The sequence below is a fragment of the Benincasa hispida genome, chromosome 2 (assembly GCF_009727055.1).
Source record: "Benincasa hispida cultivar B227 chromosome 2, ASM972705v1, whole genome shotgun sequence".
Taxonomy (NCBI): domain Eukaryota; kingdom Viridiplantae; phylum Streptophyta; class Magnoliopsida; order Cucurbitales; family Cucurbitaceae; genus Benincasa; species Benincasa hispida.
The window spans coordinates 15,708,419-15,732,613 of record NC_052350.1 but is presented as its reverse complement, the minus strand read 5'-3'; the positions used below and the strand labels follow the sequence as shown (position 1 = coordinate 15,732,613).

The 24,195-nt window shown below is 29.9% G+C and overlaps 2 protein-coding genes across 2 annotated transcripts; both read right to left on the bottom strand.

The window, feature by feature from the left end:
* Nucleotides 1–5,556: 5,556 nt before the first annotated feature.
* Nucleotides 5,557–7,572, bottom strand: LOC120070895 (probable xyloglucan endotransglucosylase/hydrolase protein 23). The gene is made up of 3 exons (XM_039022793.1): nt 7,114–7,572; nt 6,838–7,031; nt 5,557–6,169 (listed from the first exon to the last, which is right to left on the bottom strand). Exons 1-3 carry the CDS (start codon nt 7,375–7,377, stop codon nt 5,779–5,781), a joined length of 849 nt encoding a protein of 282 aa, XP_038878721.1. The 5' UTR covers nt 7,378–7,572; the 3' UTR covers nt 5,557–5,778.
* A 6,584-nt stretch (nt 7,573–14,156) lies between these two features.
* LOC120072197 (xyloglucan endotransglucosylase/hydrolase protein 22-like) lies at nt 14,157–15,631 on the bottom strand. Its single transcript, XM_039024603.1, has 3 exons — nt 15,231–15,631; nt 14,946–15,139; nt 14,157–14,789 (listed from the first exon to the last, which is right to left on the bottom strand). Exons 1-3 carry the CDS (start codon nt 15,498–15,500, stop codon nt 14,396–14,398), a joined length of 858 nt encoding a protein of 285 aa, XP_038880531.1. The 5' UTR covers nt 15,501–15,631; the 3' UTR covers nt 14,157–14,395.
* Between the last annotated feature and the right edge of the window lie 8,564 nt (nt 15,632–24,195).

Here is a 24,195-nt window from a genome sequence, read left to right as displayed (position 1 = left end):
AGGATATTGAGTTTGAAATATGTTGATTATCTTTTGGATGAAATTGATTAGAGTTTTTATTAAATGTCTTTTGAGCATGAAGTTATGCATATTCGATGGTTTACATTGTTGAATGAAAATTATTTTGAGTATTTTATTTGTCCTATGTTAAAAAGAATTGATCATTGTTGCAATGTTATTTGGAAGGGTTGTTAAATTCCTTTTCATAAAGGGAGTATTTGAATTGATTTATTTTCTTGATCCCCGTTAGCATTTTGTTCAAAATTAATATAAATATATTTGTTATATTATACCATGCTTATATTTGATTGGTATTGCTCTCTTTGTGGCATAATAGGTGATAATGTTGATTTTCTATTATTTGGTATCATTTATTTTTGAACAATTGGTGTTTATTTTATAATATTTGATATTTTGATATCTTAATTTCTTGAATTTACATGGATGATTCTATCTCCTTGGTAATTATTGATTTTTTTTTATTAAAAGGAGAATGCTTAATTTTAATGAGAGCTATACACTTTCGTATATGAATTTCATATATTGGATGATGTTGATTCTCCATATTTCTTTATTATTGTGTACCTCTCTTATGCATGTTATTTATCCTTTTAGGGAGAGTTATTGTCTTTGAACTAAAAATTTGTTCTGAAATTTTATTCGATATTTTTACCCTTTAGATGATATTTGTTATTTTTTTTTTTTTTTTTTTTTTTTTCTCTCTTATTAAGGATGAGTGTTCAATTGATTTCAAATGGGTGAGAAATTTTTGAAATTTGTCTTAAATAAAATTAACTTGAGTTTGATTGATTCCTTGTGATGCCTTTAGAATCTACAATATTGTTGCTTATTTTTAGAAAGCATGTTAATAAGAGAAGAAATACAAAATTGTGTGTTCATTGTTTTACCGAAAACTTTCATGTCATTGTCTTTATGTTATTTTTCTTAATTATCTTTTATTATTGATTCCAAAAGGAGGAGAAATAATAAGAAAAATGAAAGCATGTTATTAAATATCTCTGCTACCATTGAATTGAGAATTGTTATTAATGAAATATTCGATGTTTTCAAGTTAGTTGAAGTTATGTATGTATGTTGATTGTGATTTAAGTTCATATTGTACATAATTTGGATTTCATTTTACTGGTGGTGTTTGTCATCATCAAAAGACGAGATTGTTGGTTTTTCTGTCCTTAATCTCAAGTTTTAATTTTAATTAGTTAATTAATATTTTGATGATAACAAAGCTACTTTCAATTTGCTAACACTTTGAGCGATTTGAAGTGTCCATTGCATATAGCTCGAATAACAATTCCAATCCAATTTGGACCACTCAAATTGGAGCTCAAACGAAGAAGATGTGGCCGAAAAAAACTTAACGAAAAAATCTCAAGTAGATGACGTGACAAATTTTATTCATCAAAGTGGACTAATTGAAATGTGTCATTTGGAGCAATGGAGGAGCGATACAACATGATGGGTTTTTTTTTTATTGATTTTAAAAAAAAAATAAATTTAATATTATTTTATGTTTGTGTCTAACTACTAGTTTTGGGCACATGATAGGCACTTGTTTTTGTTGGGTTTTAAATGAAATGATTTTAAAAGATATATATTATTATATTACTTTTTGTTTGTGTCTAATCACTAGTTGAGTTTGAATCTCCACCATTCAATTTTCTTTTACCAATATCCAATTGTCAAAATTAAAGGTGGTTTCCAATATTTTTTTTCCTATTTAAACTCATCTTATTTCCCAAATTTTGACAACAATTTTTATTATTTTCAATCTTCTATAACTCATTAAGCCACCGCTGTTGTTCTCTCTTCAAGCTTCAATTTTCTTTTTTTTTTTTCTCTTCTTCTTGAGAGAGATATTTTATGTTGTGAAGATGGATTCATTGAGTACTACATTTGTAAATCCACTTTTTTAGAGAGTTTATTGAGTGTGCTATTTATTTTTCCAAAGTATTGTAAAGGTTGCTCTTTATCCAAAAAAAAATAGTCATTTTAATAGTTTGATCCTCAATCGTGGAAATGATCGAGTTTGTTCTTTTGTCCAAAAAAAAAAGTTGTACGGTTCAACTCTAAGTCGTGGAAACAGTCAAGTTCGTAGTGACATATTCGAAAGGAACTTGGAAAGTAGATGTATGTTGGTTATGTCGAATCACTATAAAATTCCTCGGTGTCAATTTCTCTATCCCTCTCCTATTTAATTTTTCAACTAATTTGTTATTATATTTTATTGCTTGAAATTAATTGCAATTTTTGTTCATGAAATTAATTGCTCATATTAGATTATTTTGATTGGGTTTTTCTTGAATTTTTGTATTCATTATCAATATTGTTATTAAAATTAAATTGGGTACTTAGAAGTGTTAGTTTTAACTACTTGGCTATTTTGGATTGAATTTATTTGTATGAATTTATTATTTAAATTACTTGTTAGCAAAAAGTTTGTTAATTTGTTTAATTGGGTCCATCTTAGGAAAAAGTTTTAATTAGTTTGACTAAACTCTATTCACCCCCTCTAGGGTTGCCATGTCGATCCTACACCTCTCAATAGTACTTAGGCTCCCTCTAAATATGATAATAACAGTGTTGAATACTTCGGCTTCCGACAGTGTGTGAGACTCTATTGGGTTTTATGTCCTAAAACTCGCAGTTAGTAAAATGATAAACATTTTCTATAATCAATATATTTATTATTGATTTCATAAATTATATGAAAGTCTAAATCCAATAAACTAAGACCCATGACTATTCTATGAGTACTTGAACTTTATGTAGAGGCATAAGAGTGGATCAGGTTTGAGTAAATAGTCACAATGATCTATGGTACATGAATAAGGTTGGGTACCTTATTCTGGTAATACCATTGGATGCAGCCTATTCTGTAGTTGTTACAAAGAGTTGTAAAGTGCTACATACGATGTGATCCTAATTCGTACATATTATGACATGAGGAGTGGGGGGCGTCCTATGCAATGAGTTTGCATAAGATTAGGACCAAGAAATAAGTTCCTCTTACTTTATAACGTTGTTTACAGTATAAGACTGACTATTTCACCTAGATGACCTAGGTAACTCGATTTTAATCCTGAGCTAACTATGCACTCCTGTTTATTTGGGATTGTCCTTAGATTTGCATAGGTGAGGGTTGGTTCAATAGCGCCGGCTAGATAAAACTCCCATTTCAGGGGTAAGATCGGATAGATAGCTGGGGACATAGGGTGCAAGACAGAGTTCACGCCTACCCAATTTAGGGATAGGAGAAAGGTTGTTCTCTCAAGTACTGAATCCAGGTCTTGAACAAGGGGCCCCACCCTCTCACTGGGCTGAGAGAGTTTGGTTTAGTGATTGAATCACAAATCAATTGTTCATTAGAGGATCAGTAGGGACTTGAGGAATAAGACGTAATCTTGGGGGTAAAATAGATATTTGACCCAGCTATTATTACGAACAACCTGTGAATGGTCGACTTGTTGATTATGGTTAAATCATGTGGACATAATATATCTACAGTGAGGGGAGTGCAACTATGGGCTTTAGTGGAGTAACCCATTAGTTAACAAATGGGAATTAATCTAGTCTAATGAGTTTAGCCAATTAATCTCGAATCGTTGGAGCCCATGATCTGTAGGTCCACCTACTAGCTCATAACGGACTAGCTCTAGAATAGCGTTATAAGTTAGCTTGAAACGTTCAAATTAAAATTAAAGGAATTAGTAATTATATGAGATATAATTATATGTTTAATTTGAGTATTAAACGGAATAGGAAAATTTATATATTTAAATATGATTTAAATATATAAAGATGAATATGTGTTAAAATTACTTTAATATTTGATATTAAATTAATTAAGTTTTATTTAATAATTAATTTATGAAATTAATTTTTTTTTTCAGTTTTAAAATCAAAATAGAATTTATAAAATCTTTTTTGATTTTATGACAAAATTGGAAATTTAGAAGAAAAAAAAACACACAAAATGGAAAAGCTTGATTTTCCATTATCCATCTCTTTACTTGCTCACACAAAAAGCATTCAACTTTGCTTGTCTTCTCCAAGCATGAGCTGCAACTCATGCAACTCTCTCCTTTGCATGTTGATCTGAAATATAATGAAGAGATTTGAGTAAAAATGGGGCATGCAATCTATAAAGAATTTTAGAGAAAATTCGGGTTGAAGAAAGAGTTCTTCAACAAGATTACTGCAGTGAGCATTTCTCTTTCATCCCTTGATTCAAGCTTGTCTTGAGTTCCACAACTCAATCTAGAGCAACAAGAGAATAGTGGGGAAGATCTTAAGGTGGTCTGCAACAAGATTCAGAGAAGATAGCAGCTGGAGAATGAGCTTTGAAGAAGTTCTACAAAAGGTATGTCTTGAAACTTACTTGTTTTCTATAAGAGCATGCTTTATATTTTGTCAAAATTAGTGAATTTGAGTGCTTAGATGATCCTCGTGCTTCCACTGTTGCTGATACATTCCTACAGACTCCTCTCCGCTTGATTATCTTTTTGTAATTCAATGAACTCCCTTCACTGACGAATCTTAGGTCCTTCATAAGATGGAGAAATCCTTCTCGATAGTGAAGTCCTAGGCTCCCCTTAAGATAATGAAATTTCTTCTCTTCAGCAATGCCTTAGGGAGCCCGAAGACAGAAGTTATCTTCAAGTTCTTGAAGGATGAATTTATACAGTGAAATACGGTCAGCAAAGATCAAAAAACGATATTGCACAATTCGGCTACCAAGAACAACGACACTCTCTCACTATAAATAAATGTGGCAGCCCTAAATGACTTAAAAACTGTGGCTAGTTAAGGAAAGAATTTTCAGAAAATGTTTTCCCTTCAATTAAAATAAGTTGCGCCGCAAATAAGGAAAAAATCGGGCAGTATACATTTCCTGAGATTTCCCAATTAAGGAAAGAATTTCCATAAAATATTTTTCCTTCCGTCAAAATAAGTTGCACCACAAATAAGGAAAATATCGGGTAATATACATATATTGTTCCTAAGATTTTCCAGAGTAGAAAAAAAATATTCCACGTATAATTTTCAGATTAGGAAAGAAAAAAATATTATGGAGAAAATACTATTGTCTGAGGCAGATGTTAAAACTTCATTGCTACAATAACAAAAACCACCAGAAGTTACTGTAGAAAACATATAGAGCCAACCAACAAATCTCCAACGATGATATTGTCTACTTTATTCATACACCAAAGACTTTTCTTTTAGTTTCACTCAAAATGTCTCAAACCATTGGAGATAAAAGTGTTATTTCTTATAAATCTACTATCATTCTTTTATAGTCAATGTAGGATTTTGATTACAACCCCAATAAACTTGAACATCTTAACTAATTGAATTATACACCATGGGTCAAGAGATTAAAGATTCAAATAATTGAACTAGAAAAATAGTCCAACATTAAGAATATATTATTAAATTTACCTACTACGCTATATTTTACGGAAAAAAAAAAAAGAAAAAAAAGAAAGAAAGAAAGAAAGAAGAATCAAATCCTATAATTTGATAACTTTATTATATTAACTAAAAAAACTTTATTATATATAGTGAAATACATGGTATATAAAAAGATTGGTATACCTAAGATGCACTATCGTATTGTTCAAGAGAATAATACCAAAACACACATAACATTACATAACCCAAAAAGAAAAAAAAAATCAATAAAATCAAATGTAAGACCAACAAAAAAGGCAAAAGAATAGAAAGAGTGTAGTGTTGTTTTGTTGCTCCCTATGTCTATGGCAAGTTGCATTCTGTAGGAAGGCCTTGAGGAAACCTTTTGGTGTCTGTACAATAATTGTAAATCATATAATTCTTCTGTACCCATTTCAGTCTCTCTTGGCTTGCAGAGTCCATCTCTTGGGACAGCCATGAGTTTCCCGACCCCGATGAGGGGCTGCAAGAAGATCCTCCCGCCGACCAAACGCAGGCCTCAGCCTTGAAGTTTCTGTACGAGGCAGTGAAAGGAGCCTTTGTCCAGTCCGTCTTCACAACCCCTCCTCTGGTTGCCCAATCGTCGGCATTCCATAAGCTCGAGTATATCCTCATTGGCTGGTTCTTCGGAAATGGCACCCCGTTCGATTCCCAGTTCTTGAATTCTCTTATTGGAGTTCCATCCACAGAAAATCTGAGAAATGGACCCACGAAAAAAAGGTCAAGTCTTAAATTATATATTTACCCAAAAGCTGTTGATGTGCGAACACAGATTTTAACAAAAAGAAGTTGTAAATTAAATTATGACTCTAATATAGCAAAATTCATATCCAATTCTTGAATCAAATTATCGCAAAAGTATAGCAGCTATCATTGATCGATTTTGATATATTTATAGTTCTTAAAAATATTGTTATACACTTAATTATTAAGTGTAAAAGTGCTACATGTTACAATTAACTAATTTAATTACTATTATTCATCTAGTACTCTTAAGAAAAAATAACATAGATTTGTGCTCATGACATCCTAAACAACCATTTACTAGATTAATAACCGATTGATCCATAAACTTATGTTGATGAGTGAAAGTAAATTCAATTTTATAACATCTAACAAGTAAAAAAGTTATGAAAAAATTTGGATGGTGCAACTTAAATTTGTGTAGTCTAAGGATAAAATTTTGCTAATTTTTTTTAAAAAAGTAAATTTTTCTTTTGGTATAAAAGAAAATGATGGATGTGATTAGATGCAGGTTGCATTTAGCTATAGCCGCAAAGTCATTAGTTGTCAAAAAAGAGCAAGAGATCAAGGAGAGTTTGTAATTGAACAAAAGGAAAACATAAGATGATGGGTACAAACATGATACGGTTGGGGTTCCAAAGAATGGAATAGGTGTGGAAATCAGCAGTTGGATCGAACCAAAGATGGAATTGTTGTTCTCTGTTGCCTTTGCCTTGGCTAAACACATTGGTGTGAAGAGTGTAAGGGTCACCACTCAAATTCCCCAAGAATTCAAAGTCTATCTCATCCCATGTGGATCCTTTTGAAGACAACTGCAAAGAAAAAAGATATTATTAGCACAACAAAATCAACAAGACTCAGAAGGGGAAGCAATTACAAAGTATGGTTAATTACATAATAGGCAGTGACAGTGCCAGCAGAATTGCCAGCCACAAGCTTGAGTTGCATATCTATCTTTCCAAACAAGTACTCGTTCTGAGACTGGAAGCCAGAGCCCGAGGCCTTGTCAAGGGAGAGAGTGAGAAGTTGACCATTGTTGAGAATGTTGGCTCGACCATCTCCCCAAGTGATTTGAAAATCTTGGTTGAAGTTAGCTGAAGAGAGAGCAACTAGATAAGCAGAGAAAAGAAGGGTGAGAAACAGAGTTGTGGAAGCCATTTGTGTTGATGAGTGGTAGTGAGTGAGAAGGAAATGAATGGATGAATAATGGGATTTTGAGTGTTATTTATAGAGAGAAGAGGAAGGTGTTTTTAATGCAGAAAAGCAGAGGAAGGATCGTACGAAACTCCATTCCATCAAACTAAGTCTTGGAGAGGTGACATCTCTTTTTGGTGGCACTGTCAACAACGCGGTTTTGTATTCCTCCTAAAATTCCCCCACCCTCTGCTTTATCAATTATTTCAAAGTAAATTAGATGGTGCATTTGAGTTGCACAAAGTTTTCTTTGTTTTAAAAAGAGAATATTTTCTTCATATTTTTTTCTACTTAAGTTGATGCAAGGAGACGGTGCACCCAAGACTCCATTTCAAATGTTTATTTATGTTGGAAGAAGAGCAGAACTGAACTTATTGAAGCAAAAGAGAAAATTGGGGGCATTGATAGGATGAATAATAAAAGAAAGAATGGTAAGTAGATGAAGTAGAAAGTAATAAAAGGGAAGAGGAAGGCGGTGCGGTAGGGGCCGTAGGGCCAGGGCAGGGCAGCATTTTGGGTTTGGTGAAAGTAGGTCCAGGCCACCGTTGTGGCATAGTGGGTGGCTCTGTAGGCCCTACTCCCCAAAACTAGGCGCCTTCCTCCCAGTTCCTATTCTTCCTTATGTTCGGCCCAACCCAAAACCACATATTTGGACTTCCTTGTTCCTTCAAAATATTATACAAACATTGCCAACATTTTCTATTTCTTATCATCTAAACCCATTTTGTACTCAAATTTATCATCCATTTTCCCTAATTCACCCTCCATTTCAATTTCGAATTAATACACAAAGTAGGCATGCCAAACCCACGAAATTGGATTTCTATTCTCGACTAGTTTATTCCACTAGAGATGTCGAGATGTTTATTGCAGTCACAAACCTCATGGGAAAAAATTATATTTAAATGGAATGCTATACAAAGATTTCTAACATGACACAAATAACAAATACTAGCTACAGAGACCTAAATCATGTTTTAGCATACCAATTTTCAGGGATGATTACAACTTTTATCGCTAAACTTTCAATTTCTTTTTTTCTTTCCAAATCACTTAAAGTCTCTAATACTAATAGAGATAGTTATCATAATTTATATATTTTAGATCTCTCTATCTTTTAGTCAATATAGGACTTTATTTTCACCTAACACATACATCATCTTTGGATCAATCACCCAATAAGTTGTTGGAGACAACTCTTTAAATATCTTCATAATGGTACGATATTGTTTTAAATGAAAGAAAAAGAAAAAAAATAGATAAAATATCAATCTATATATCCCTAAAATTCAAAGGTTATATTAATTTAAATCAAGGATTAATAATTAAATCAAGCTAAATTCTAAATTTTTGTAATTGCATCAGTTTACACCATTTATTACAATTTTTCGAAAAATAGAACTTATAATTATATCAATTAATTCTTTAAATATTTATAAATGAAACAAATTTAGACTCTTAATGAGAGTTTTCTTTCTAAATTGTTCGTATATTTATTCTAATCGTTCATCGGAAGAAATCTGACTTGTTTGAAAATTAAAACATGAATTTATAACTAAAGACAGTATATAAGTAAAGATAATAATTATCATTGGTGGGAGAAACAAAACTATGGAGACTTATAAGTAAAGTGCAGAGTATCAAATTGACTGTAGTAAGAGAGACCTAAAACTAAAAAAGGAAGGAACCACCGACGGCGACCGCTTCATCATATCATTGAACTGCGAACCACCTTTTTTTAAAGAAAAAAAAAAATTATCTCACATTCGTGCTTATCTTCTGACTTCACATCCCATCCATTCCCCCTTTTATCTTATTTTTATTACCTTCTTTCTCTTCCTTTTACAGTCCAATCATCATTACTGGACTGTCGGTCCTTTAACTCCACACACACCCCCAAAACAATTACTTCCAACCCTATCGACGACTTGACATAATTATACGGTACTCTTATAGAGGTTTGCATGTAATCAGAACTAAGAATTACTGAAAATTAAAAAGGTGTTGAGAGATCGTCTCCAAAACGTTTAATCCGAAGCTTTTACTATAATCTCCAAAATAGTTATATATAATTTTATAAAATTAATCAATTATTTTCATGAATGTTAAACAAAAATCTATATTTTTAATATATCACTGTGATTTGATATAGTGTAATTAATTACCATCTTACAAAATAATAATGTAACTTTCTACTTTATAATTATTGAGGAAAAAAACATGAACTAAGGAAACATTTGGAGTTATTTGGAGTTCTGCCTTAAGTTATGAAGTTTGGAATTAAATAATCTATGTTGCATAGTTGTTTAGTCTAGTTTTTGAAATATTTTGTTTGAACTGCAGAATGGTTTAACTTGAAATTGTGAAATTTGTATGCATACTCTTTTTCAGAACTATATAACTAGAGTTATATTTCAATTAAAATCTTCAATCACAACAAATTTGATTATTTCAATTTTTTCTTTCATCATTCGTCGATTTTCTCACTCAAATTTAATTTTGGATTAAATAAGAATATAACACATTTTCTTAATTCGAGACTAACTCTTGATAGCTTGAATTTAAACTTAACATTTAAAAAAAGGGAAAAAAAAACTACATTTAGGATCAAATTTAAAATGTATCCGAATCTAATATAATGTATATACTAGTTTTATCTAAAATTGGTTTAGATTTTGGACCCCGTAGAATTTCATTTGAGATGAAAATATGATATGTCTAAATTCAATGTGATGGACATTTATCTAACTTATGTCTTGATTTAAATTGAACTAATTTGGAAATATAATTTGGTGAAGATATTCCTCTCATTCTTCCTCTATGGTGTTTACGAAATCTGGTTCTTTTGAGATTATAGTTGATGGTTATTTCTCAATTCCATCTCTACTATAGAACTGAAACATGAGAGTTTCCTCTCATCCAGTTCCTCACGAATGAAACGATTCAAACAAATATATATATGTATTTACTGAATAATAAATTGAATTATGGGATTCTTTGAGATTTCATTTAATCAATCTATTCAAAATTCAAAATTTGTATATCTTCTTTTGATAGAAAACTAAACTCTTTATAGATTCTAGAATAATAGAAGAATATTTTTATTCTAGTTTTCTAAAAAATGATAGATAATATAATCTCGTTTTGTTATTTTTTCTTTTATTATTATAAGGTTATAACAAATCTTTATTTTGTTTTGCCTTTTTTTTTATCTATTATTATATTCGATTGACCCCTAATTTAGAAATCTAATAAAATGGAAACATTCGTAGGCGAATATTTACTCTTTTTATATGTGTTTCGGTTCTCGGGTTAGTTAACCCATGAACCGACCTCTCATAATAACTAGATTGGACTTGGGTTCCTTCTGCCATCCTACCCAATGAATTATTAGGATTCGTTTTAGAATATTATGTATTCACGGGTTCCCTCGTTTCCATCGCCTCTCGATTAATGGTTAGGTCAGATTTTGTAAAATAAATTTTTATTAAAAACACTCTTTCTTTGTGGAATTATTGGAAATATATTGGAGGGAAGAAGATCCAAGAAATTAAAGTTTTTTTTATCTAACTTAAATAATAAATACAGTTAAAAATATTTTCTTAAAAAGAAAAGAAAAATAAAAAGGGTGTAAACCCAAAGACTACTCAAGTGGCCACCCAATCCAATACTACTATAACTAAGCACATTTAATTGCATAATTTTAATGGAATCTAATGTTGGTATGATTGTCTCAAATACGGTTAAAGTTCGATAGTAGAGTTATTTAATAGTGTGTATTGTGAAGTATGGAGGGAAATAAGAAAGTTTGTTATTTTAACAAATTCCACCCAATTCAAGTTAGTAGACCAAACTTATAACTTTCTATTCATAAGTCTAAGTATAAAAGAATGTGTTTTTATTAGTAACGGATCCAAAATTTTGTTTAATAATTATGATATTATGTTAGTTTTATGTATATCAAGAACCTAAAGTTGAAGAAGACTCAAACGTAAATTTAGATAAATTTTTTTTTTTTTTTAACTATTATACCAAATAGAAGCAGCCCCCAAAAGCAAAAATGTAGTTGTTAACTTCATTACCTTTTGGGTTCTTTGTTGAACAGCTTCCCGACTTATAATTAACTGTACAACATAAAAGCATTGGATTTCGTGTGGAACCCATTAAAGTGGAGCATTGAATAGACAGAAACATTTGATAAAGAAAATAGGAGTTGAGCAATATATATTTGTAATTTTGTGTCGGTGTTTTGTTGGGAATAATTGAATTTTAATTAATTAATTTTTGTGTGGGCGAGCGGGAAAGGATGAAAAGATGAGGAATTGGGAGGTTCATATATCAACATCTTTGTGTTCAGTATCTATGGACCAGAAAAGAGAAGCATCCCTGAATCTACATCCCACAATTATTATAAACTCACACCTTTCTTATTCATGCATTTCAATAATTCTATTTATTACACGATCTCGACCTCAAAATTCGAATCTATTAATCATCTAATGACGTGTCAAAATAAGAATAGAATAAGTATATACTACAATAACACTAGAAATTTTCCTTCTATGATTATCACTATAGGAAGAATTTTTAGTACCACGAGAATATCAATTTTACATTAAAAATTAGTCTTTAATATTATTAGAGCTTCACAATATTTTTATTGAAAATCAAATGGTTAAAAATAAACCTTTAGTTTTTCTTGAAGAAATATTTCTAGATTCATGTATTTTTTTTACATATTTTTCCAAATAATGCTGTGTATTTTATCAGCATGTTAATTTTAAGAGCATTATTATTATTTTTTTTTAACATAACTTTTTTTTTCAGGCAGATTGAAAACAATAAAAATGGCAAATAAATCTTTTTGAAAAACGCCAATTTCTCCACTGTTATAATCAGATTATTCCCCGAAAATATCTAGTAAGAGTCTAGGAGATAAGAAAAATACAATGACCATGCCGCAGTCACGTGACTCCATGTCTACCTGACAAAATTAATCGTCCAACGTAGACCTTATAATTGTGGGGAGACATTATAATTTATATTTAATGATAAAACATAAAGGATTTTGAAAATCTAGAGATATCATATTAAAATGCTTTCACGACAATCTTATACTTTTTACACTTTTTCAATTTAGTTTCGTGTCCATATTGCCCCCATTTTAATTCTAGACTTTCTTTTTAAAAAAAAAAATTGTTATATCTTTTAATACTACATTTAATAAAACTACACAAATCTCTTTCCAAGCTGCTCGTCTTTAGGTGGAGTCCCTCTTCTTCAAGGACTTAGTTAGAGAACTTGTACCAATGTGAGTTGAATTGGGTACACCACGAAGTATTCAATACGACCAAACAAACAAAATGTTGCTTGCCAGGTGGGAGAACAAAACTATTTATTGAAACCATTATTTTAACACTTACTTGGAAAGTGTACAATATGTGACCACGCAGGTGTAGCACCTAAAGTTCTAGAGTTTTTACTAGTAAATTCAACTTAATTATTACTCTTTTAGTAAAACTGTACGAATTTGATAATAAAAGAACTCAAGATCGGTCTTAACTTCTTCTTTTGGATGAGCGGACTTTTAATGTGTCCTTAAATTTGGACCTTTATCTTAAACGAGTTTCAATAAAATTTATAATATATTTATTTACTTATTTTGAAATTAAAAGATAAAATCGATATGTCCCCTTCAAAAGGAAACTCAACATACACCTATCCTCTTATAAATTATTTAGATTGACATAAAATTCAAACCGGAGTTCTGAATTTAAAAAAGAAAATTGGGCAATTATTTGTGACGGCTGGTAACAAAAAGAAAATTGGATTGACATGGTGAAATTTTGGTACCCTTAAATTCCCAACACATCTCCAATTGTGTCTGACATATTTTCCTCGATGTCTGGAGAAATTCATTTTTATTCGTAGTTGTAATTTTTTTTTCACCACCTTTTTAATATTCCTAGCTACAAATTATATTATATAAAAGAAAAGGAAAAAAAAAAGAATCAACTGAGTCGGCTAAGACGTGGAGCATCCGTGTCAATTTGGTGAAAGTTTTTCCTCAATTCAATCAAAATTTTCTTAATTCACTTACTAATTTCGATTAAAAAAAATTGGAAAAAGACAAATTTGATTAATACACACCAATTAACACATGGAATAAATGTGCTACGGTTTAATTTTAAATTTTAAGTTTGATTTGAATTTAGTCTTTTAACCTAAATTTTCTACTAAATAGCCACTTTCCATCCATAATGTTATTAATTAATTTTTAAAAAAATATATATAATTGAAGAATTTCGTTATCTATCATCACGTGAAATAATTTTTTTTAAACTTCATTGAGTAGTAAAAAATCTAAATTAAAAAAATTGAGTCAAAACTCATAGGTCAAAAATAAAATTATAACATTTAGAATATGCCAAATAAAAACTTGACCTCAATAAAAATTTATTCCAAAATCACTCGTGATGTGTAGATCATACGATTCTATGATCTATGTGGCGTGATTTTCACCCAATCTTAAATTTAAAATTTTTAAATGAAGGATTAAATAGTTATAAAAGAAATTGAACTACGAGTTAAGTAGTTCTCTAGTTTTAACCCATCTCATCTTAAATTTAAAAATTTTAAATGAATGATTAAATAGTTATAACAAAATTCTCTATGGAAAGTAGATGAATTAAAATAGTAATTAGAACTAAACAAATGACAAGAAGATAGAGCCAAAATTAATATTTTGTTGGGATAAAAAAGCAACTGACAATTATTTATTATTGATTTTTCCCAAATAGGAGTAAAGTGGGAAAGAAAACATAACACCTAAACATAGCCATGCAAAACCAGATATACATATTGTTATATACAAATACAACAATACTATATTATTAATTTATTAGTAACCAAGTATTAATAAAATATGCAAATTTTGTACGGCAATGAATGCCAAATGTGCAATGTGAGTGAAGGACCAAATTTAAGCGAGAGCACACTCCGGAGGGTAGCCTTGAGGAAATCGTTTGGCGTCACTGCAATAATTGTATATCATGTAATTCCTCTGAACCCACTTCATCCTCTGTTGTCGAGTAATATCCAGATTTTCCGACAGCCATCCTTTGCCGCCGACATTCGCGTCAGACGAACACGACGACACCCCCGCCGACCAAACACATACGTCGGCGTTGAAGTTTCTGTACGACGCTGTGAATGGAGCATGAGACCAATCTGTCTTCACTAGCCCTCCTCTTGTCGCCCAGTCGTCGGCGTTCCACAGGCTTGAGTACAGTCTCATCGGCTGTTTTTTCGGAAACAGAACGCCAGAGGATTCGTGGTTCTTGAACTCTCTGATCGGCGTCCCGTCCACCGAAAAGCTGTCAAACCAACCAAAACAAACAGATTTTCAGATTCTAGGCTGCATCAAAGGTTATGCTATAGAGACATAATTCCATTTTTTTGCCGCATGACACATAGTTATTAAGTGCTGTTCCAAGTTTTTTTCAATTAGGATCGATTGGATTGATTCTTACATGATTCCCTGTGGATTCCAGAGGATTGAATAGGTATGGAAATCGGAAGTGGGATCAAACCAGAGGTGGAATTGTTGTTCTCTGTCGCCTTTGCCTTGAGTGTAAACATTGGTATGAAGAGTATAAGGATCACCACTGAGATTGCCCAAGAATTCAAAGTCTATCTCATCCCACGTCGAGCCTTGGGATTTAAGCTAAAAAAGAACAAGAAAAGAAGAAAATGAGCAAGTAATAAACCAAAAAAAGATGCAGGTAATATGTAATATATGTGGTAAAGTGGCGTACATAGTAAGTGGTGACAGTGCCAGCAGAGTTTCCAGGGACAAGTTTAAGTTGCATATCAATTTTACCATAAAGGTAAACATTTTTGGACTGAAAGCCAGAGCCAGAGCCACGGTCTAGAGAAAGAGTGAGAAGTTCGCCGTTATTGAGAATATTGGCACGGCCATTGCCCCAAGTGATTTCAAAATCTTGGTAAAAGTTACCACAGAAAACAGAGGAAACAGAGAAGAGAGACAGAAAGAATAAGAGAGACGAGAAAGGAGGAGGAGCCATGAGGCAGTTGTGTATGGTTTCAATAATTGGGGAAGAAATTAAAAAAGAAAGAGAAAAGGAAGTGAAGTGGTGAGCGTGGGGAATTGAATTGAATTATTATTAGTGTGTGTTGGAGTTTGGGGAGAGGGAGAGGAATTATTTATACAAAGAGAATGGGGATAAGGAAGGGGAGAAGGTTGCGTGTACAGAGGCAAATTGTGGGGCAGCAACTGGGGGAAGTAAGAGCTGGACACAGATGGCAATGAGAGTGGGACTGCATGAATTTTTGAATTTTGGATTCTGATATATGTACATCCCAAGCAATTGACACCCCAACCTCTTCACTAAATTACACACCCGCTATCAATTTCTTATTGCAAAAACCATGAGATTTATTGGATAAATAGGCTACTACTCTTATTATTAATTAATCTCCATGCCAAATTTTATGTCATCAAATATGATATTAATATTGATAAAGTTTATTGGGAACTCTCCAAAACTACAAACAGGCCCAAGCTCATAGAGTACCCAAAGGATGATGCATAGAGAGAATGTGCGTCAAAGAAAAATGTCAATGTCTCGGAATTTGGGTTATCAATCGAGCCAATAAATATATATCAATTGAAAAATAACCAAGTTGAATCTCCCCTGCGACCTTACTACGTCATCCTCATTTGCCTTGAATGCTTCTAGAAGTGAAAGTTATTCTCATAAACCAACACGGGTCCTTTTAGCATGTTTTGTCCTCACTCACATGCATCCTAGGAAAATTTCCGAATTGCTTCAAGCTAAGCACACTTAACTTTGGAGTTCTCCACCGAAAAGGAAGGTGCACCTTGTTAGTATAGGTAATAACTTTCAATTCTTTTAAGCCTTTCTTAACTATACTTTCATGTCCTTAGGATCTCTCTCATTCGGATGTGAAATCGGTTCATTCATATACCCCTCCTGAACTCGGGTCATTACAAATAGATAACTCCATTGAACTACCCCAAAGAGAGGATAAATAATCTTTAAAAGAGATACCCGACCTTACATCTAGTGTACTTAGTCCAATTGGTCACTCTTTATACTAACTTAAACATCATAGTGCAGTATGCTTGCAGCTACACTAGTGCAAGGATCTATTACGCATGTCAACTTAGAATATCTTGAGACTAAATTAGGGAGGAGCGGCCTGGAGGTCAAGGCCACCAAGAGATTCATAGTAAAACCTAAAGTGAACTAGAACCGAGTGCCAACAAAACTTAAACTTAACGAACATTCGATAAAAAGAAACTAAAATTTAAAATATGATCTAAAAAGGGGTTATATATTATTGTTGGTTTGATTTTGAGATGAAATCCAAAAATGAAATAAAATCACCATAATGTTATTAGCAATTTCGAAAATAGTTATAAAAGGTGCAAGTTTCCTTTCTTTACAATTTTGTTTTTAGCTTCCCACTTGCTGTTTTACCTTTCCCATTAATGATCAAATCCTTTTATAGTTCCTCCCCCATTCACTTAATCTCTCTAAAACCCTAACTTCTATCTTTTCTATCATCTTTCAAAATGAAAATCACACAATTCATACTTCCGGATAACTACTTTTTCAGCCACCACACTTTTTCTTAATAAAGTACCAGTTAATTAACTTCTTACTTTGAATTTTTTTTTTTTTTTTTTTTTTTTTTTTAAATATGTGCTTTTATTAGCTAAGAGTTTTCTCTTGGGGTCACTTTCATTGGTAAATTAACAGATTACAACACAATTAGTAAGTACTTGATAAAGTCAATGAAGAGGGGCCCGAAATTAGATAACCCTAATTAATTAATTTATACCCATCTAACTCAATAATGCTTCGGTAACTGAACTGTTGAAGGTATAAAAATGGCAAATAAATAAATAAATAACTAAAATCACTAAGATTTTTATTTATTATTTATTACTCAGCCTAACTTGATGCCCATCCATTCACGTACACACAAAACACACGAGGCAAATTAGAGAAATAAATAACAAAATAACAAAAACACTGCCCAACAGAAACACGAAATGGAGATAATTACTTCATTTTTTTAAACATATATATTTTTTTTCTTTTTCCCTTTTAGTAGTCAGGCAGAAATTTTTTCTTTTTTCCAGAAAAACATCCGTACTTTAATCAGAATAATACGACAGATATGAAAGAAAAGCATATGGAAAATATCTCTCTAGAGTCCAGGAGTTGGTAGGCCTCTGCCAAAGATTTTAATTTGTTACACCATTTTCTTCTGCCACAATTTTATAGTGAGGGTGACAGGCAATACTTTGATGAACCTAAATTTATACTCTTTATATTTTTCTACACATAAAGAAATAATTTTTTTGAGATGAAAATTTTTCATGGGGTGTAGTAAGAGTTGCATAATAGAAGGTGGAGGTCGACTATACCCAAAATTTTTCATATTGATTCCTTTCCTTTTCAATTGTATATAGTTTAAGTGAGATATTAGGGGTGGAAAGGAAAGTTTGTTGAAAGCTAGGTACTCAAATGTGAATATGAGTAGATAAAATAATAGGCATTATTAGAGAAAGAAATTAAAGAGGGGATATCTACCAATTCATTGGTTGTGAGTACTTATTACAATTTGGCCCTCAAAAAGTCATTTTCCTTTTGCCTTTCATACCCTTACCTACTTTGCAAGCTGGCTTTGGTCTTTTGATATACTATAATTTTACATCTACCTTAACTACTTGGATTAATTTAGGAATCCAACTTTGTGGTTACATGTATTATTATTATTATATAATTAAAATTTGCTATAAAGTAGCTTTAAAATACTAGAATTTGCCAATCAACAACTTCGAGGCTCTAGGCACATCCTTTCTTTCTTTTTCTTCACCACCTTACGCCAACACAATATACAATAACTTATATATGTAAATATACACTACTTGGACAATTATTCTAATGTTTAATTTGATTTAGGATGTATTGTACTGATTGATTGAGCATATATATATATATAGCATTAACGATTTCTTAGCCTTTGTCTTAATATTATCCTAAGTATCATTTGTGATAATAATCAAGTTTTGCTAATTAATTCTATTGAATAGCACTTTGGTAACTTTGTATTTATGGCAATAGAATCGTAACACCATTGATAAGCTTGGTATTTCAATGTTGCAAATTTTAGCTTTTTGATTATCCGTCACGATTAATAATTAGAATCTTAATAAGATTTTGAGCTTTAAATTTTTAATCTCTAAATTAATTGAAAAAGTACTCTCCAAAGTTCATATTACAAAAGACTCAAACATAATCAAAAGGTTTGAAATAATTCCCTATATATATATATATGAAATTAACATAGTTAGTTGATTGACAGTGTTGAATGAGATCAGTTGCGGATATAAATTTTTTGTAAGAAAGCACAAATGTATATAAGATTAGAAGTTTAGGCTCAAACTTCTAGATTTGTGCCTATAGATAGTTCCTAAATTTTTTTTAAAAATATCTAATGAATTTCTGAATTTTTATTTTTTTTGTGTTGAATAAATTCCTAAATTATTAATTTTGCATCTAATACTTCCGTTACATATATGAAAATGTATATAAGGTTAGAGTTCTAGGCATGAACTTCTAGATTTATGCCTATAGGTAGTTCCTAAAGATTTTTTTACAAAAATGACTGATAAGCACCTAAATTTTCATTTTTTTATGTCTAATAAATTTCTAAAATATTAATTTTGTATTTAATACATCTTTTTAATTATATGAAAATGTTAAAAATTAAATATTATATCATACATTATATTTAACTTTGTGGTATCTTTTTAAAATCAGTGCATCTGTTAGGTACAAAATATAAACTATAAGGTTGAATTAGATAAAGAAAAAATATTTTTATCTTATAAAATTGTTACTTTTAAATTATTTTTAATATATAAATATATATATTTTTATAGATTTATAGATTTATAAAGATTTTTAAAAATAGAAAAATAAGGAAAACTATTTGCACAATATAATAAAATTTTAATCTTATTGAATAAAGACTGATACAATTATCAGCATCTATCAGTGATAGACGTCTAATAGTTTCTATCACTGATGGACGTTGATAAAAGTTTATTAATATTTCTTTTGCTAATCTGTAAATAGTTTGGCATTTTTTTCTATTAGTAAAAATTTCTCCCGATTTTGTTAAACATTATAAGGGGCAAGTGTCAAAATTGAAGGTTAATATTTTATGAATCACAATTTTGAAGACTTAAGGGCTACATGGTATACTGTATACACAAGACATATCAAACGGATAATAAATTTCCAGCACAATTATCAAAACCTATTGCCAATTCTCAAGCCCTACCCTCATCAAATTCTCATTAGTGTAAGTTTTTGGGTTTCCTAGACTATTAAATTGATCGTGACTAGTACACATAAATTCTAGTTATTACATAGTAACTTCACATAATAATTCATTAACTTAAATTAGAAGAAAAAAATCCTAATATATTTATTGATGTTTTCTCCTTTATACTGAAAAGACTAGTATTGTCATCTCTTAATCTATACATGTTAAGCTATATTTAACCATGTGCGATCAAAGTTCCATGTAAAATTAGAACTTTAGAAGATTGTCGGGTTATAAATTAAAACCAAAAAAAAAAAAAAAAAAAGGTTTACAATGGTAATTTAAGAGTAAATAAAAAATAGAGTTATCAAAGGCAGCCCCACGTAATTTATATTGGAGGGCCAAACTAAAACATAATTGATAAGTTTATTTAAAAAGAAATGAATGGAGGGCACCCCTAGCATCATGTAATATATTATCGGTTTATTTTATATATTTTTTAATTAATATTCTTTCATTAACCGTTGTAAATATATTCTGATTATTCAATAAAATATACGTAATAACAATACTAATATAAAGATGAAAAATAGATGTACCTACGTGAAATTTTATTAATGATTAACATCATCTCGAAAAGGTAAAGTGTGCATTTATTTAATTAGACAAGAATTATATGAAATATCAATGTCACAGGTCTCCATGCGATAAAGAAAGATCAAATATAGGGTATGAAGTTTTTAAAATTTTTATTCTCTTTTAATTAATAATTTTTTGAGGCTCATAAAGCATTCTTTAGCGATAAACAAGAACGTCTTTGTCGACGTGTTTGGGATTTGATGTTATCTTTCATAAATTAGCTGTCATGAAACAAATTACCTTGATTTGATTGCCACTTGTCAAACATTAATATTGATAACAAAATTAGGCAATATAAACAATTTTATCCGTCATTAAATAGTAGGATTAGGATAGTTAATATTATGGGTCCATTTTGTAAATTTTTTGTCTAATCAATGTTTTCCTTTATCAAATTAAATTAAGTATCTGACTCTATTAGGTAGTTATTTTATTTTTAAAAAAATTAATTTTATATTCTCTCAATTTTTTTTACAATAATTTACATAAGTATGAGCTAGAGTTGAATTTTTAAGTAATTTTTAAAAATAAAAACTACTTTTCTAAGCACGATATGGTAGCCATTTTTGTTTTTATTTTTTATTTTTGAAAATTAAACCTATTTTCTCATATTTTTCTTACCATTGTTTGCATCTTTGTTAAGTACAATAATTGAATTATTAGCCAAATTTCAAAAATAAAAATAAGTTTTTTAAAAAATACTTTATTTAGTCTTAAAATATTGGATTGGTTTTATAAAACATGGGTAAAAGGTAGGCAATGAAGAAAGAAATACTAGAGGTGGTAAAAGTGTTTGTAGACTCAATTTTCAAAAACAAAAAATTAGAAACCAAATGGTTACCAAACGATGTCATACTTTTCATAGTTTAATTTTTGAAAATAATGATAAAAAGTAGATAATAAAATAAGAAATTTATAGATTGAATAGGTGTTTATAGGCTTAATTTAAAAAATAAAAAATAAAAACCAAAAACTAAGGTCTCGTTTGGTAATTATTTGTTTGTTTTTGTTTTTAAAAACTAAGTCTGTAGATACTATTTCCACGTTCAAATTTCTTCATTTGTTATTTACGTTTTATCAATGGTTTAAAAAACCAACCAAAAATTTGGAAACATAAAAATAAACTTTTTTTTTTTTTTGAAATTTAGCTAAGAATTAAATAATTATATTAAAAAAAAGATATAAATCATTATAAGAAATAGACAGAAGAGATGTTTAATTTTCAAAAATAAAAAATAAAAAAATGAAACAGATATTCAACGAGCTAAAAGAAGTAGAAATTAAATATAATGTAAAATTTAATTAAATAATAGAAAGGCATAAAGAAGTTCTATAGAGAGTCGAGACTAATACATGATCCAAGAACTTTAAAGAACCATAATAAACCTTCCATCAATAAAGCTTTAAAGCATTCAAGAGTTTGAGTATGGATGCTATAATTGTCTTCAAAAACTTTTATCTATATCTAATTTAACATAGAAAAATGAATCCAATAATTTTTTTATTTTTATTGAAGAGGAAGAATCAATTATCAGACTATATTAAACTCATACAACCTCCAAAATATAATTTTGATTCCCCTTTCAACTTCTTAAAAAACAATCTTGCCGAATATTTTTTAGTTTTTAGTTTTTCTACAAAATATTCCAATGGGTTCCTTATTTTTAGGACTTTTATGTATTCAAAATTAATATGGATGTAATATTTCAAGAGAATTGTAAAAATTTGTAAAAATAAAATAAAATAAGATAAAAGAAAAAAATTAGGTAAAATACCTTTTTGGTCCCTAGATTTTGGGTATGGTTTCTATTTAATCTCTAGGTTTTCAAATGTTACACATTTGGTCTTTTAAATTTTGAGTTTTATTTCAACTTAGTTCTTAAGCTTCAAAATGGTAAAATTTTACTCTTGAGAATTGAGTTTCGTTTCAATTTGATTATTAAGTTTCAAGATTTAACAATTTTAGTCTCGATTTTTCATTAAATACTCACTTTCAATAATTGATGTCAATTTCTATTAATTAATTAAAAATAATAACGAAGTGAAAATTTGAATTTAATTTTAAAAGTGATAAAAATAGTGAAATTTAATTAATTATAATTCTTTTAATGATTTTAAATTTATTAACATAAATTAATATTATAGATGGAAAATGAGTATAGTGAATAAATGAGTTTAAAAGTGTTAATCTTGAAATATAAGGACCAAATTGAAGTAAAACTCAAATGTCAAATTGTAACATTTTAAAATTTAGGAACTATATTGAAATCAAATTCAAAATTTTAAAACTAAATGTGTAACATTTTAAAATGTACGGACTAAATAGAAACTATACCCCAATTATTTTTTTTTTAAAAAAACTAATGTCTCATTAAATTATTGTTTTGCTGACCGAAAAAAAAGTGTTTTGTGGATGGAACACCAAGTTGAATTCTGATGTACTACTAAATAGTATTCAAGTGACACGTGATTGTGTTTAAATAGGCTAATAAAATAATAATTTAAATGTTAATTATCTTTTTTCCTCAACAAAATTTTTAATTAACGACTTTTGATCATTTTTAAAACATTATGAACCGAAGTGAAAATTTTAAAAGATTCGAAACTAAATTGAAAATTATTCAAAAGAGTGTTAATTATTTTGAGCATAATATTTTAAGAAAGAAAAGTATGAGATGTGTTTGTTTATAATGAATGTTGGGGTGATTTTGGACTGAAGGGTATATCGACATTTAGAAATGACAAGATCAATAAAAAAAATATGATATAAGTCAAAAGTGGAAATTGAGAATCAAATGTGAAAAGAAAAAGAGGGCCTACTTGGGCAGTCGAGGCCGAGACTTGTCAAATGCCTAACGCATACCTCGACCCGAGAAAGTGTTTTAGATCCGGGATATGGCCCAAACAAGATACCTGACCTCACCTGAGGTCGAGGTCGACCCTAGCTAAACATAAAATCGGATTCGTCCCTTGGTTCGGTAGGTCATCTAATTATCCTAAGGCGATTCCGAAACACTAGGGAAAATCCTAGGTCAATTTTCCCTATAAATACACTTCTTATGACTCCATATGAGGTAATGTAGAAATTCTAATTTCTTCTAAACATCTATCTCCGTTATCGATCTAGGCATTTGAGCCATTTTGCTTTGTTTTACAAGTCATCTCTTCACTAAATTACGATTTCATAGTTGATGTTACGTGGAGGTCATGTACGTTTACCCTTGGCCAAAATTTGACATCAACAATGAATATCATTATCAATAAACATTTAAGGAAGTAATTAAACAGTCATTTTTTTAAAAAAAATAAATAATTAAAATGCGTCCAAATTGTCTAACATGAACATAGTTCAACTGATACAAGCTTATACTATTAATTTTAAAGTTTTGTAACAAAAAAAACACACGAAAAGATAGAAACAATATAAAAATATTGCGTGGAGGATCAAATGTTTCAATTGAGTTATATGTTCATTGAATTAGAAACATTATAAGTAATATAGGCAAATAAAAAACTAACCACTCCTACACTAATCTTAAAAGTTTCTAATCATTTTTCACCAAGTCAATAGAGACCACTCTCTTAATCATTCCCACTAAATCATTAACCCATTATTCTCCAATTTAGGAGACACTGCTTTAAATTAAATTCAGTAACATAAAAGGAAAAGTAAAAATTAATTTAATTAAATGAGAAATTAAAGAGAATTAAACAGCCAAAACTCAGAAAACCATATCAGTGCACTGATTT